The sequence below is a fragment of the Emys orbicularis genome, chromosome 6 (genome assembly GCF_028017835.1).
Source record: "Emys orbicularis isolate rEmyOrb1 chromosome 6, rEmyOrb1.hap1, whole genome shotgun sequence".
In the NCBI taxonomy this organism is placed as follows: Eukaryota; Metazoa; Chordata; order Testudines; family Emydidae; genus Emys; species Emys orbicularis.
The window spans coordinates 124,525,067-124,539,939 of NC_088688.1; the positions used below are offsets into that span (position 1 = coordinate 124,525,067).

The following is a 14,873-nucleotide window of genomic DNA, read 5'->3' on the forward strand; positions in this document are numbered from 1 at the left end:
CGCCGCTGTGTGTTCTCTTACCGTGACACCATGAGAATCCACACTTTGGGTCTTGCTCCATGCAGGGGCGGGAGGGGGGTGTCTTCTGCACCCTGTTTCTCGGTGGCGTAAGGTAACTTTCATAATTAAGGAAGGAGAAACCTAGGGTTTGCTCAAGCAGCCTCCTCGGAGAGGGCACGCAGGAATCATAGAGCCACGTGTTGTTGGACTAGAGGCAGGAATCCCTGCAATACTGCCGCTCTCTCAACTCGCCAGTTTTGAACACTATCTTAAAACTCATGAGATTTCTTTTTAAAAAAATACAGCTTGGGTGGTTCTTATTTGCCATCGGGTTCATATTGTCAAGCTTTTCTGACCGCTGTAAAATGGATTGTGCATCCGTCACGACTGGAATTAAGTAATAACCTTTTTCCCCATTAGCTGAACTATCGCATGCATTAAACAGTTTTCAAAAAGGCTGTTTTCTCTGCTGCTTCTATTCCAGCGTGTGTCCCAGAAAAGCTAGAAGTGGGCCCGTCGGAGCTAAACACGCATTTGCAGAACTTACCGTATTATCATTACTTATTTGTTTGCGATAGCACCCAGGCGACTCAGTGATAAATCAGGCCCCCATTGTGCTAGGCGCTGTACAGACACAGAACACAGCCCATGCCCCAAAGAGCTGACAGTCTAAGACAAGAGACCACAGACACAGGCACCGACTCCATGGGTGCCCAGGGGCTGGAGCACCCACAGGGAAAAATTAGCGGGTGCTCTGCACCCACCGGCAGCCAAGCTCTCCTCCTCTCCCGCCCCACCTCCTCCTCCTGCTCCCCCCCTCTCCTGAGCGCGCCGTGTCCCCGTTCCTCTGCCTATCTCCCAGCGTTGCCCGCCCGGCCGCTGCCAAACAGCTGTTTGGCAGCATTAGCACGCTTCTGGGGTGGGGGGAAGAAGCGGGAACATGGCATGCTCAAGTGAGGAAGCAGGAAAGAGGCAGGGCTGGGGCGGGGATTTGGGGAAGGAGTTGGAATGGGGGCGGGGAAGAGGCGGGGCAGGGGTGGGGCCTCATGGAAGGGGTGGAGGGGGGCAGGATGGAGCCAGGGGCCGGGGGGGGGTCGAGCACCCATGGGAAAGGGGGGAAGTCGGCACCTATGACCACAGATGGATACAGACAGATAGTGGCTCGATATTTCCTTGTGCTGCCCTACCGCTCAGCCTGTTCTCAGCACCCCAGCAGCCTAATCTGTTGTCGACTGTTGAGGCATTGTAGCAGAGGGGGGTTTTGAGGAGAGATGTGAAGGGGACACTGAGGTGGCTTTGGGAGGCTCACAGAAGATCCTCTCTAACGTAAGGAGCAGCGTGAGAGGAAGAACAAAGGTGTTTGTTGGGAAATATAACGAGTGGGTGATGGAGCCTGACATCGTGGGCTGGCCAGAGGCAGGAGTCGACAACTCGACAGTGCGCGAGGGATGATCCGTCGGGCGGGGGCAGGCTAGGAAGGCGAGAAGTTTGCGTGGGATGTGATGGACAGAGAAGGGCAATGCGGTCAAAGTGACGAGCCAGGAAAATGACACTCTTGCAGTAGTGTATCTGTCTCGCAAGGTATCATCGTGTGCAGGCAGCTTGTGGGCTAGGAGTGGGCCGACAGGCAGGGCCGGCTCTATGCACCAGCAAAGCAAGCAGGTGCTTGGGGCGGCACATTTGCAGGGGCGGCATTCGGGCCATCCTTTTTGTTTGTTTGTTTGTTTTGTTTGGGGGCCGGCCCTGCGGGCGCTCACCCAGGTAGACGCTGTCCCGGCCCCCAAGCTGATGCCGAAGTCCAGGTGGAAGAGCCGCAGCGGGTGGCCAAAGCTGGCCCCGAGACTGAGGTCCAGCAGCAGCAGCGTGGAGGGCGCCCTGGGGCCGCTGTGGTTCGTGCCGCTGGGCCCGGGCGGGCCATCCGACAGGCTCCGACACGTGGAGCACGGGACGCTTGAGCTGGGGGCCGCCCCGCAGGGCGCACGGAGCCGCCTGTAAGTGCCGCAAGGCAGCCGCCCCCCAGTGCCGCAGCTGGGGCTGGGCGAATCGGCCCGAGCTGCCTAGGGGCTGCGGCAGGGAGGCCAGGAGCAACAGCGGGGCCATAGAGGGGACCGGTGCCCAGGGCGCTGCCGGGCGGGGCCCACGTCCCGCTCTCCGGGGCTCCGTTCCCCGCTGGCCGCTCCCTCTGAGGCTGCCCTGCCCCGGCTCCTCAGCCCCCTGCCGGGGCGGTCCCCCCAGCTCTGCCCTCCCAATTCCCGGCCGGTCCTGGAGGCAGGAGTCCCGGCTGGAGGGACCCTGGGCTGAGGCGCGGCCCGGAAGCCCCGCTGCTTACCCCGACCCTGCCAGCGCCGGAGTGGGCGGAGTCAGGGGCCCCCTGGGTGCCGGGAAGGAGTCGGGTGGATGCAGCCTCCATCCCTGCTAGTGTCATGAGTGGGATGCAGATGACCCGCCCTGGGAGCGAGTTTCCAGTGACCCAGGGCTGGGGCAGCAAGGGGTGCGGGTGGGGGGGCGTGAGAGCCCAGGGGTGGGGCGGCAGGGGGGTGTGGGTGGGGGGAGGGCACTGGTGGGGAGAAAGGGGGAACCCAGAGCTGGGGCGGCAGGGGGTGCGGGTGTGGGGGGAAGAGCCCAGGACGGGGCAGCAGGGGGGGAGCCCAGGGCTGGGGTGGGGGGCAGCCAAAAATGTTTTTGCTTGGGGCGGCAAAAAACCTAGAGCCGGCCCTGCCGACAGGAAGCATAAAGTATTCATGCGGAAAGGGAATTAACTCTCCGTATGCAGGGAACCGAAGCACCATGTGCCGTAATCAACAGCACTGCTTCCTTGTTTTGAACTGCTCCCTAGGCATGTGGTTTTCTTAAATACCCACCTGCAGTGCACCGTAAGCCTCCATTAGCCTGCTCTGGCATAGCGCGGCCGGGCACTGCAGCCTTGTTTTCTGTCCAAGTTCCTGTTTGAGCTGAACTTTCTCCTCTTTCCTTTTGGAAAGTTCATAAGTGTCCATCCCATCAGTCCTAGTTTGATTCCAAGGTGGCCGCATAATAAAAGCGTAATAAAGTTGGCTGCATAAGGAATGCCCTGTTCCTCTAGAGGATTCTTGGCCATCTTTCAGAGACAGATGCAGTAACAACATGACTGGAGGCAAAATTCCAGATCCTGCTGCATCAGAAAGTCAGGCAGGCCTAGAGGCTTCACTGAGGTAGGGTGATCAGACATCCCGTTTTGGCCGGGACAGTCCCTTTTTTAACCCCTGTCCTGGCCGTGCAGCCTTTTCTGGCAACTGATCAAGTTGAAAAGAGCAAACGGGACAAATGCCGATTTTGTCAAAGAGGAGGGTGAGCGGCGATGCCGGCACGGCTCAGGCGAAGGGCAGACAGGGCGCGAGCGAGCAGCGATGCCAACTCCAGCCTCGCATCGCGGAGGCAGGCAGGGCTTGGCTGAGCAGCTCAGGCCAGCCCCATGCCAGGAACGGGGGCAGGGCTTGGGCCAGCCCCGTGTTGGGCAGGGGGGAGCCCTGAGGCTAGGCCCAGGCAGTGTCCCGTTTTCCCTTTGGGAAATATAGTCACCCTACACCAAGGATCTACTGGGGAATGGATTCTATGCCCTTTCCTTCTGTCCACCCCAATGGAGCAGGAAGTGAAATAGATTACATGGCCACTCCCTGAGGGCTGAAGAGAAGCCAAAGCAGACCACTGGGCCTGGCCCCTCTCCCTCAGAAGAAAACTTGAGCTACAAGTGGTGGGGAGAGCGTGGGTCTCGTGAGGGGTTCTATTGGGAGGGGTCCTGGGTCAGCCCTAGATTCACTAAACCTCCATGGATTTCATGTTTGGGTCTAAAACTAGCTGAATTTGCATGGTTCGGGCACAGAAGTTTCATACATCTCTCCTGGCAACCCTGCCATCATCTCTTCTGTAGCTGGAGTGATGCTAAATATTATTATTTATTTATTTGTATTGCATAGCCCCTAGGTGCCCCAGTCATGGAGCAGGACCCTATTGTGCTAGGAGCTGTACATACAAAACAAAAAGATGACCCCCACCCCACAAGGGTTTACAATCTGAGTATACAATAAGAGACAACAGGTGGATGCAACAGCTATATTCTGGTTTTCTTTCTATAGAGTAATACCAGTCTTCAGCTTTTCAGATTAAAATCTCTTTGTGGTGTCCCCTTTTATTTTTGTGGATTCAGTGGTAGCCTACAACTTTTTCTGATCTAGTGTGTGAAACGTGACTCTAAACATGGCTTAGTGGTATGCTGGAGTTCTCTTAGAAAAATGCATTTTACCTGTAAACTAACTGACTATGGACGTTGTTATAATTGTAGACTTGCAAATTCAACTTGGGATCTGAAAGTCAAGCTGAGCACTTTGTCTCATCACTAGCCAGAGATTTTGTAGCTGGAATTCTGTAAATGACTTATTAGCCAGAACCTATCTAGCTCCTGCTCTCATAGCTAATTAGTTCAGCAGGGCTAATTGAGCTAAAAAAAAAAAATCTTATTTCTGCCTGTAAAATCAGCATCTGTAATTCTGAATAGACAAGGGAATGGATCTGTTAAGAAAGTAGCCATTTTGATGTAATCCTATTTCTGACCAGAACCTTCAAAGGAGGTAAATAAAATTACAGTAAATGGAGCTGAAAAAGCATCTGTGGCATTTAGTCCTACTCTAGAGATAGGGACCGAGGCTCTTGGAAGGAATTATAATATTCATGTATATAAATATTGCTTAAATAACTGACAAATAGGAATGATTTGAGTGCAGGCAGCTTTCTGGAAGTCTTGTTTTTCTACACCAGTGGTTCCCAAACTGGGGTTCGTGAAATGTTACAGGGGGTGCTTGAGAAAAAAAATTTCCTAATGGCGGCCAGAGTTGTCCCTAGAGACTCTGGGCAGCATGGGCCCAGCAGCCTGGAGCCCCTGGACTTCCAAGAGCTAAGCAGATCAAAGCAAGCATCACTATCACACTGAGGAGATTTAAACGTCAAGCCTCCTTATAAGAAATGGAAAGGGGAGGTGGATATTTTTTGCTGTTATTAAAATTAAATAGGCAGCTAGTGTTGTTTTTAAAAGTATTATGAAGAACAAATTTTAAGCTTTGTTGTAACGTGCGTTGTTTGCCTGGACTGCTCAAGACCTGAATGCTTGTGTAGGAGGAACTCTGAGTTGGCTTCTTAAATACCTTCATGCTGTTTCACATCTGATACTCCTTGATGAAACATAGGAGCCTTGTCTTATAACAGGCTTATTCAAAGTGATACAAGCTACGAAAGTGAGATCTTGGAAGAGTGTTGCCATTTTCATAATGTAATAAAAATACTGTAATGATAAATAATAGCGAGTAATAAGCATGTCATAAAAACAAATTTTATATTTCCAAGATCACTGTTTTTATAATTTATACTCAGGTAAAGGAGAAAATCCCTGGAAATATTCATTTTTAGGAGGGGGGTCGCAAGACTTGACATTTTAGTGAAAGGGGTTCACAGGTTGTTAAAGTTTGGGAGGCACTGTTCTACACCAAAATCTCTGTGCCATCAAAAAGAAACTCCAGAGAACTGATTTGTTAAGAATTGAAGCACAGTCCCCCTGACCCTTTATAGGACTATAGCAATATAAATCTGAAAGGCACCAGTTCTTCAAACAAAAAGAGATGTGTATAGATTATTCTTTTATTGCTTGAAATTGCTAATGTAGTCTGGCTATTGATGCAATTTATTGCAATTGCACAGTAAAATGATACCGCTGCATGGCTCGGTTGTATCATGGGCCCTCATCGCCCTTTTTCAATACTGCCGTAAAAAATGAATATAAAGTGTTTGCCCAGAGACACAGGGTAATGAAATCTAGAGGGTTAGCATTGTCTTTCGAGGTTAGTCATTCTTGTTCGAAAGCTTCCACGCCCAGAATACCAGTGTTCAGTGATTTGACTAGAATGGTTTGGATGAGAGTAAGAGTGTGTGGCCGTCCCTCCCTGTCAGTCTTGGAGGGAGGCCACACCCCCTCACTGTCTTGTTCCACAAAAGGCAGTCTGGAAAAGGGGGTGGGGATTAGCTATCTTTGGCGCCCAGGCCCTCTGAGCTGGGTTGGGCAATAAGCAGTCTCTGGGGCACAAGCCCTCAGGCAGGGTAGAGCCCCAAACAGTCTAAAGGACTCTGGCCCTCAAGCAGGGAGGGCAGTAAATAGTCTAGGAGCCCAGGCCTCAGGCAAGGCAGAGTACCCAATAGGCTCGGGGGCTCTGGCCTTCAGGCAGGGCAGAGCAGTGAATAGTCTAGGGCCCAGATCCTATGGCGGGGCACCAAGCTCCAGCCCTCAGGCAGGGAAGAGCAGTACAGGATCTAGTGTCCTAGCTCTGGTGGACGGTAGACTAACGCAGGCCTCCTGACCTAAGGCGGGGAGGCTGCCATCCCAGGGATGGAGTGGTAGGGGGACCTGGGCCCACCCTACTCCACCAAGTGCTAGCCCAGAGCCCTAACAGTGGCGGAGCATTCTGCCACTGGGTCAGCAGGGATCCAGCCACAACACACTGACCTGGGTTCAGGCAGCCAGACTACAGTCAGCTGTCCCTGGGCCACTTCCTCCCCTCCGGATGTACCTAGATCCAGGGTCATCCTCCATCTCCCCAGGGTACACCACCAACGGTAGTCCCAGCAGCTCCTCGGTGTCGGTAATGGCGGGACTCTCTGGAAGCTCAGGCAAGTCCTCGGGGCAGCAGAGGTCCTCCTCGGCGTCCCACTCTGGCAGCAGTGAAGAAGTGTCTTTCTCCCTCAGCAGCTCCAGCACAACTGAGCTGTCGGGCCCGCCTTTTGTACTTCCTGTTCCTGTCCCGCCTCTCTGCTTCTGGTGGGGTGGGTGTGGCCTTCCTGGTTCTGCCCACCAGGGGGCGGGTGGTGGTCCCTTCCTGTCAGTCTCAAAGGGAGGCCACGCCCCCTCACTACAATGAGATTTTATGTTAGTCATTCAGAGAGATTAATCTAACCAAATTTACTTCTGTAGTCCAAGGATTAGCAGACATCAATCTAATTAATTATTAGTATAGTATTTAGTTTTCAGCCACCAGTTTTAACACCATTCCTCCCAGTGTGAATGAGCTTGCCAATCCTGTTCCTTGTGTAGCTGTTAATCTCCGTAGAATTCCTATGGCTACCCAGCCAGTATACATATTTAAAATGAGACAAAATTCTGTCACAGACCGGGCATGTGGCTGCTCTCTGCAGTGGACATTCCTCTCCCCAAGATGGCTGGAACCTCCTCATCCAGCCGGAAACATTCCTCCAGCCTGAAGAATGACTCCCTTCTCCTTAGCACTAGCTGAAGTCGAGGGGGGTAATGACCAGCACAATCAGGTGGTCAAAGGCAAAAGCCCAGCCAACGATGAAGAATAACCAGAAGGGTGTTCCCCTGCACCCCCTGGCCAGGTGGGCTCATCCTTCCCAGCGTTGCTGCCTATGTATCAGGATTTCTTTGAACATAAACTGTTAAAGCTGTTGTCAGGTTGGACCTACATATTTCTGCAGCTCACAGGAGCGTTGACTGAACTTAAAATTTAGAATGTGGATTTGCAGGTACCTAAAATTGTAATAATGTGGAGTCATTGCTACAGAGATGGGGGAGTGCTCTTCCAGAACTGGGACATGGCGCTGCTTCAGGGCACTGAAATCATGATTCTTTTTTGCACATCATGATTGCTGATACCAGAGAAGATTTAGACAGTGACTAGCCAGAATTAGTTTCTGTAATGAGGCGCTAGTGCCGCAGGTGGCACCCAATAACTGTACTAATAAAATTCACACAAGGTGCAGGGGATAGAATGGTAGGAAGTTCTAGATATATTAACTCTTTCTCTTGGGGTACGTCCACACTACCCGCCGGATCGGCAGGTAGCGATCGATCTATCGGGGATCGATTTATCGCGTCTCATCTAGATGCGATAAATCGGTCCCCGCCGCGCTCCCCGTCGACTCCGGAACTCCACCAGGGCGAGAGGCGGAAGCGGAGTCGACGGGGGAGCCGCGGCCGTCGATCCCGCGCTGTGAGGACGGGAAGTAAGTCGAAATAAGATACGTCGACTTCAGCCACGCTATTCTCGTAGCTGAAGTTGCGTATCTTATATCGCCCCCCACCTCCCCAGTGTAGACCAGCCCTTGGTAACACTTTGTTTTATCTAGGGCAGTTTTCAACCTGCGGCCAGTGGACCCCTGGGGTCCGCAGACTATGTCTAAGATATCCCAAGGGGTCCACACCTCCATTCAAAAATTTTTAGGGATCTGCAAATGAAAAAAGGTTGAAAACCACTGATCTACGGCACCAATTTGTGGGTTCATACAAAGTAATTGATCTCTTTCCATGTGTCCCTACATTATCAAGTAGGTCACATTTTGAGCATAGACTGCATAATACCTCTGTTTAAAAATACATGAGCAGTATTCTCAACCCCAAGCATTCGGAAAGTGAGTTGGGGTCTCCCAAGATCATGAGCTTTGAAAAATAATAAAGGCTGGGTCTTTTTTATTGTTACCGGCTGGTATTGGAGGCACTGGGGCTTTGTGTTCTCTAGCTTTTCTCTGCAACAATGAGGGCTAGAAACTTAATTTAAAACAAAATAAAAGTTGAGAGTCTTGTGTAGTCACACGAATCCAGGGGAGATGAGATTTGTGATAAAACCATGGGAGTGAGCAACTGCGTAGGGCCAAATCCTGCCTCCCAGAATATGTGACTCAAGAAGGGGCGCACATGAGATGCGCTAGGCTAAGCTTCCTGCATTCCGACAGACCCCTGTGCAAATTGTTCCTGCTAGTAGCACACATTGTGTACGGGGTGACTTGGTCAGTGCCGTACATGGCCAAACGTGCAGCCCATGCCCCTGATTCCCCTGCAGCTGGCTGGAACACCCGACCCCAGGTTCTGTGCAACAGTTCCCAGGTTCTGGCCCATTCAATGGAAATGCCTTTACAAGAAACGTCCCTGCGTTGTAGAAGGGATGTCGACACTCATGCTTCAGGGCTCCACTAGCAGCCTGGGCCTAGGGGTACACCTCCCTGTATGGGCAGGTAATCCCATAACTGTCTAGTGCAGGGTTTGTTGCATCTGGTACTGGCTTCTGTCCGAGACAGGCACTGGACCGCTGGTCTGATCCAGTCTGGTGATTCCCATGTCCCTAAGTTTGTAATAACCTCTGTCTTCTTCAGGTAAATGGAAGATCTGGAGACTAACTTATTCCAAACACGCAAAGCCCGTAGAATAGAACAAATGGTAGCAAGATGGCTCCGTCGATCTCGGGATAGCATATCCAGGTAAATACATTTTCATGAACAGGATCTTTACTATTCGGGTGCTGAACAAACTGGTTTCCAGCAAGGTAGGGAAGGTCTGAGACTTCGGGTCTGACCCCTCCCTTTGTTCCTTTCGGGGAACATGAATTCCATATGTTCTAGAACGTAACATGCATTACATTTTTAAGCAGCCCAAAGCTATTTACTGTGGGCCAGATGCTACATTTACTTGGTGGGTAGCGCCTTGCTACACAGTCCATCTCACTGTAATTCGTAGGATTATGTGTGGAATAATGAACTACCCAGCCTGGAATGCAGGTGGCCAGGTTTGGCCCTGTATCAACTGGGTTCTATTTCTCTTTGCTGTGTGCCATTTCTGTGTTATTTTAGGGTCAGATGATGGCACTCTGACTGATGTGGAGTAGCATTGTACGCAGTGAGCAGCCTGGCCTATAGCTTCTTTGATCTCACCTGAGCTTTCTTATACATCCCCTAGCTGCTGACGTGATGTGTCACATCTAACATGAGATTATTAATAGAGATGAGGGGGAGGGATAGCTCAGTGGTTTGAGCGTTGGCCTGCTAAACCCAGGGTTGTGAGTTCAATCCTTGAGGGGGCCATTTGGGGATTTAGTTGGGGATTGGTCCTGCTTTGAGCAGGGGGTTGGACTAGATGATCTCCTGAGGTCCCTTCCAACCCTAATAATCGATGATTCTATGAGCCAATAATGGATTTTTTGGTTTACTGAAAAATTGGGGGGGGGAATTGTTTTGGGTCAAACTGAAAATGAAAATGTTTAGGGATTTTCGGTGAATCAAAAAGCTGAAAAACAAAGGCATTTGGGGTCAAACTAAATGTTTGATTTGCTCTGAAACAAAATGCTTCATTTCGAATTTTGATCATTTTTTAATGTTTTTAATAACATTGATGGAAATTTGAAAACCAAGTTATTTCAAACCAAAATGTTTTGACTTTTCAGAATTTGGGGGGGCAGAGAGGATTTGACACAAACATTGGTGAAACAGAGACACATTCGCAAAACATTTCTGTGTCGATCTGTATTTTTCTCCCAAAAAAGTTTCAGCAGAAAAATGTGCCCAGCTATTTGGGTCAGGGGCCCTGTCTCTCCTCCTCTGTCTGTAAACCACCTGGCACGTCTGAGTGCTATAAAATTACAATAACGACGGATGTATTCTGCCTTTTAAAGGAATTTGTTTTCTAGATTAGTCGTGCCATAATGTGTAACATACCCAACATTTGACGTAAGAGGTCATTCCGATGTTGGGTATACCCTATCAGACTGAATGCCATCAAGATAAGAAGAAATCTGTTAGGCTCTCTCAATCCCTTAGCAAGGCAGAACTGCTCCTTGCAGTACATTTTTCCAGCTCTTTGGCCTTTCTAGTTTTAAATGCCCTACACCTGAGGGGAGGAATCTTATCTTAAAATTTCCCACTTACCATACTAATACAGCATTAAAAGAGAACAGAATTTGTTCTGTCTCCATATTCCCAGGCCTCATGGAATGTGCACCAATGGACCAATAAACCATCCGATGTCACTTAACGCTATTATAGCTTGTCCATTAAGTATTATTTGAAAAGACATAGTGTATCCTTCCTGTCTGGAAAATCTGCTCTAGCTCCCTGGGTTTCACTCTCTCCGCTACTCCCACACCACTCGACAGGGAGCCATCAGCAAAACTCTGCCTGTTTGGTAGGGAATGAGGTTGTCAGGTGGTGCGTGCAGGGAGCGGATGGCATATTCTGGATCTCTCGGCCGCGCTGGGATGGGCGCTGTCCATTCAGACTGCGCAGAATGACTTCTGGAAGCTCTCCCCAGCATGTATCCCTGCTGCAGTTACGCATGCACCGGGATGCATTAGGGAATGTAGTAGAGTATTTAACTGAAGCTAATCTTCCAGACCATTTTGCCTAAGACCCCCTCTCCAGCCTGTGTTCAGGGCAGAACAGGATGGCTGCAGGGCCTGCGGCTGGGACCTCGAGTGTCTGTCTTCTAGATCACTGCTTCCAATCTGACCCACGTCGCTCGTGGCCACAAATAGTTTCCATCCAACAGCTGTTCAGCAGGTGGCCTGAGCCTAGTGCCCCCTTGTTAATCTCCTTCCCTCATCCACCCCCAAGTCCCTCTTGCACGTGGGTCCCCTTAGTTCCTCCTCCCTTTCCCCACCACTGGGTGGATGGAGGGGATGTTCTGTGTCAGCTCCGGGGACGGGGGCTGCTTCACTCACTGGCCTAGAGCTGAGCCAGCCGCAGAGCAAACACCACCCCTGGTGTGGAGCAGGGTGTGAGTGGCTAGAGGCACGGGTCTGAAATGGCTCCCGTTCCCCAGAGTTTTCTCTGGCTGGCAGGGCTGAACTGGGGCCTCTACTCACCAGGAGCCGGGAGGCCCTTGCTCCCCGGATGGGATTCTCCTGCTAGGGGAGGAGGAGAACCAGGAAAAGGGAGTGACTGAGACACAGCTCCTGGACATAGATGGCTGAGAAGGTTCCTCCCAAGCTTTCCATTCCATCTGTATTGGTCGCTGCCACCCTCCAGACAAAGTATGCGCTGCCATGTGCATAGCAAGCCTCTTTAGGACGTACCTCTTGGGATGGGTTGTCATCCCCGGGGTGCAGTCTGGGAGCTGTGGGAACCGCTTTGCCCCCTAACCATATAGCTGGGCTGGTCTCTCTCTCACTGCTCTGCTGGTGATTCAGCCAGCCTCTCCAGACCCTGTTATCACCCAACAGGACAGCAGGTGGTGCCACACACCCAACTGAGCTACCTGAGTGCTTTACCTAAGCCACTCAAGGACAGATAGAAGACAACCGCCAATTTCCTAGCTCCCCAGCCTTGCACCCTTGCTGAAGTATAAACCCAGTATTATACCATCTTGCACTGCACAGAGATTTGTACAATGCAAGCTCATTAACATAGTTCGCTTTCCCCTTGATGTGGGGAAGATATGCAACAGCCTTTGTTTACAGAACTGAGATTTTTCCCAGACACTTCACTCAAAACACACTGGTTAAGATAAAACATAAAATAAGTTTATTAACGACAGAAAGATAGATTTTAAGTGATAGCAAACAGATCAAAGCAGATTACCTACCAAATAAACAAAAACGCAAAGACTAACATACTAGATAGATAGGGTTTGAATTAGCAATTTCTCACCCTGACCGATGATACAAGCAGCCCACCAAGTTTCCGTACACAGGCTGGAAATCCCTTTAGCCTGGGACCAGCACTTCCCCCAGTTCAGTCTTTGTTCCTCAGGTGTTTCCAGGAGTTCTCTTGTGTGGGGAGTGAGGCCAAGAGATGGTGTCACTCCCCTCCTTGTATAGCTTTTCCATATGGCGGGAACCCTTTGTTCCAAGCTCAGTTCCCAGTCTAGTCTGTGGAAAAATACAGGTATCAAAATGGAGTTCGGTGTCCTGTGGTCTGGTCACATGCCCTTGCATGCCTTGCTGAGTCGTAGCAGCCATTACTCATAGGCTGGCTGAAACGTTCACAGGAAGGCTAAGCTCTTCCATGGGCCATTGGCTTTGCTGATGGGTAGGGCCCTACCAAATTCATGGTCCATTTTGGTCAATTTCACAACCATAGGATTTTAAAAATTGTAAATTTCAGATATTTAAATCTGAGATTTCACGGTGATGTAATTGTAAGGGTCCTGACCCAAAAAGGAGTTGTCGGGGAGGGGGGTTATAAGGTTATTATGGGGACGGGGTGCAGTACTGCTACCCTTATTTCTGCGCTGCTGCTGGCAGCAGTGCTGCCTTCAGAGTTCAGCAGCTGGAGAGCGGCAGTTGCTGGCCGGGAGCCCAGCTCTGAAGGCAGAGCCACCGCCAGCAGCAGCGCAGAAGTAAGGGAGGCATGGTATGGTATTGCCCCCTTATTTCTTCACTGCAGCCTTCAGAGCTGGGCCCTTGGTCAGCAGCCGCCACTCTCCGGCCGCCCAGCTCTGAAGGCCACAGTGCAGAAGTAAGGAGGGCCTGGTATGGTATTGCTACCCTTATATCTGCGCTGCTGCCGGCGGGGCGCTGCCTTCAGAGCTGGGCGCCTGGCCAATAGCTGCTGCTCTCTGGCTGCCCAGCTGTGAAGGCAGCAGCACAGAAGTAAGGTTGTCAATACCACGGTCCCCCTAAAATAACCTGGCAACCCCACTGCAACTCCCTTTTGGGTGAGGGCCCCCCCCCAATTTGAGAAACGCTGGTCTCCCCCATTAAATCTGAATAGCATAGGTAAAAGCACACAAAAGACCAGATTTCACGGTCTGTGATGCATTTTTAATGGCCGTGAATTTGATAGGGCCCTACTGATGGGCCATCAGCATTGTCCAGCTTCTTCATTGTTGTACTTAATAGGCTAGTTTTGGGTGTTACCCAGAGTAGGCACATTGGAAATACAGACACACAGTCAATATTCATAACTTCAGATACCAAAATGATACATGCCTACAAATAGGATAATCGTATTCGGCAAATCATAACTTTTCCAATGACACCTCACATGACACCTCTTGTACAAAATGCATCATAATTATGTCATAATCATACCACTATGATGAGTATGGGGTGTAGTGTCACACCTCTGGTCTCCTGGTGATGGATGAAGAGCAGCTTTCCGGACGGACTGTCTGAGATCCATCAGTGCCTTCCAGGCACAAAGCTTCACTGGCACATCTGCAGCCCCAGCAGAGCTAGGATTCAGTCTTGAGTAGCCCCATTCCTATTCTGGAAGAGGTCCCAGAAGGCCATTCGTTTGTCTTGAGGGCTCACTCCCCAACACCATGCTCTGTGTGTGCTAGGAAGGCTGATGAGGCGATGGGAGCTGTGGTTCGCTCGGTATGCTAATGTCAGCCCGTTCACTGGCTCCATCTCATCAGAGCCAGCTAGCACACAGAAACACCCTTGCCAGTGACTGAGCTACTGACCTGGGGGCTGGCCGGATGGCCAGGGCTCATCCCAGATCAGACCAGCAACACTGGCAAAGTGGGCAAAGCGGCCCCAGGAGAGGTCAGAGCACCTGTGGCACGTGACTCAGCTTTGCCCTTGGCTCTGTGTTAGGTCCCCACTTACTCCCGGGTGCTTGGATGGAGGCAGTGGCCAAGGCCGCGTTGTTGTTTCCATCTCTCCTGGGTGAGGAACGTGCACCCTTTGGGTCTGGACATGGACTTTGCTACCCATAGGCACACCTTGGTCACCCCCAGGCCAGGCTTTGGTGGTGCATCCTGCACGGGGCACCCCTCCAGGCCCTTTTAAGATTGGGGCTTTGTCTACACAAGAAAGAGTTTGCCAGTGGAGCTATACTCCCTAGCAGAGATGCAGCTTATACCAGCAAAGACGTGCTTTTGCTGGTCTAGTTTATACCAGTTCCCTGAACAAAATAAGCTGTACCAGCAGGAGGACTCTTTTTGTAACTTCATGTACCCAGGGCCACCCGGGGGGGGGAGGGGGGGCAAGTGGGGCAATTTGCCCCGAGAATCCCTTCCCTGGCTACTCACCCAGTGGTGGTCCGGGTCTTCGGCGGCACTTCGGCGGCGGGTCTTCAGTGCTGCCAAAGACGCGGAGCGAGTGAAGGACCCGCAACCACCGCCGAAG

General features: G+C 51.1%; 1 protein-coding gene across 1 annotated transcript in view; it reads left to right on the forward strand.

The window, feature by feature from the left end:
• The first annotated feature begins 9,184 nt into the window (after positions 1-9,184).
• The window catches only part of FRMPD1 (FERM and PDZ domain containing 1), a 36,799-nt gene continuing 31,110 nt past the window's right edge, over positions 9,185-14,873 (forward strand). The window contains exon 1 of the mRNA XM_065406863.1: positions 9,185-9,285. Within this exon, the coding sequence (XP_065262935.1) occupies positions 9,185-9,285 (101 nt within the window). The remainder of the gene's footprint in view (positions 9,286-14,873) is intronic.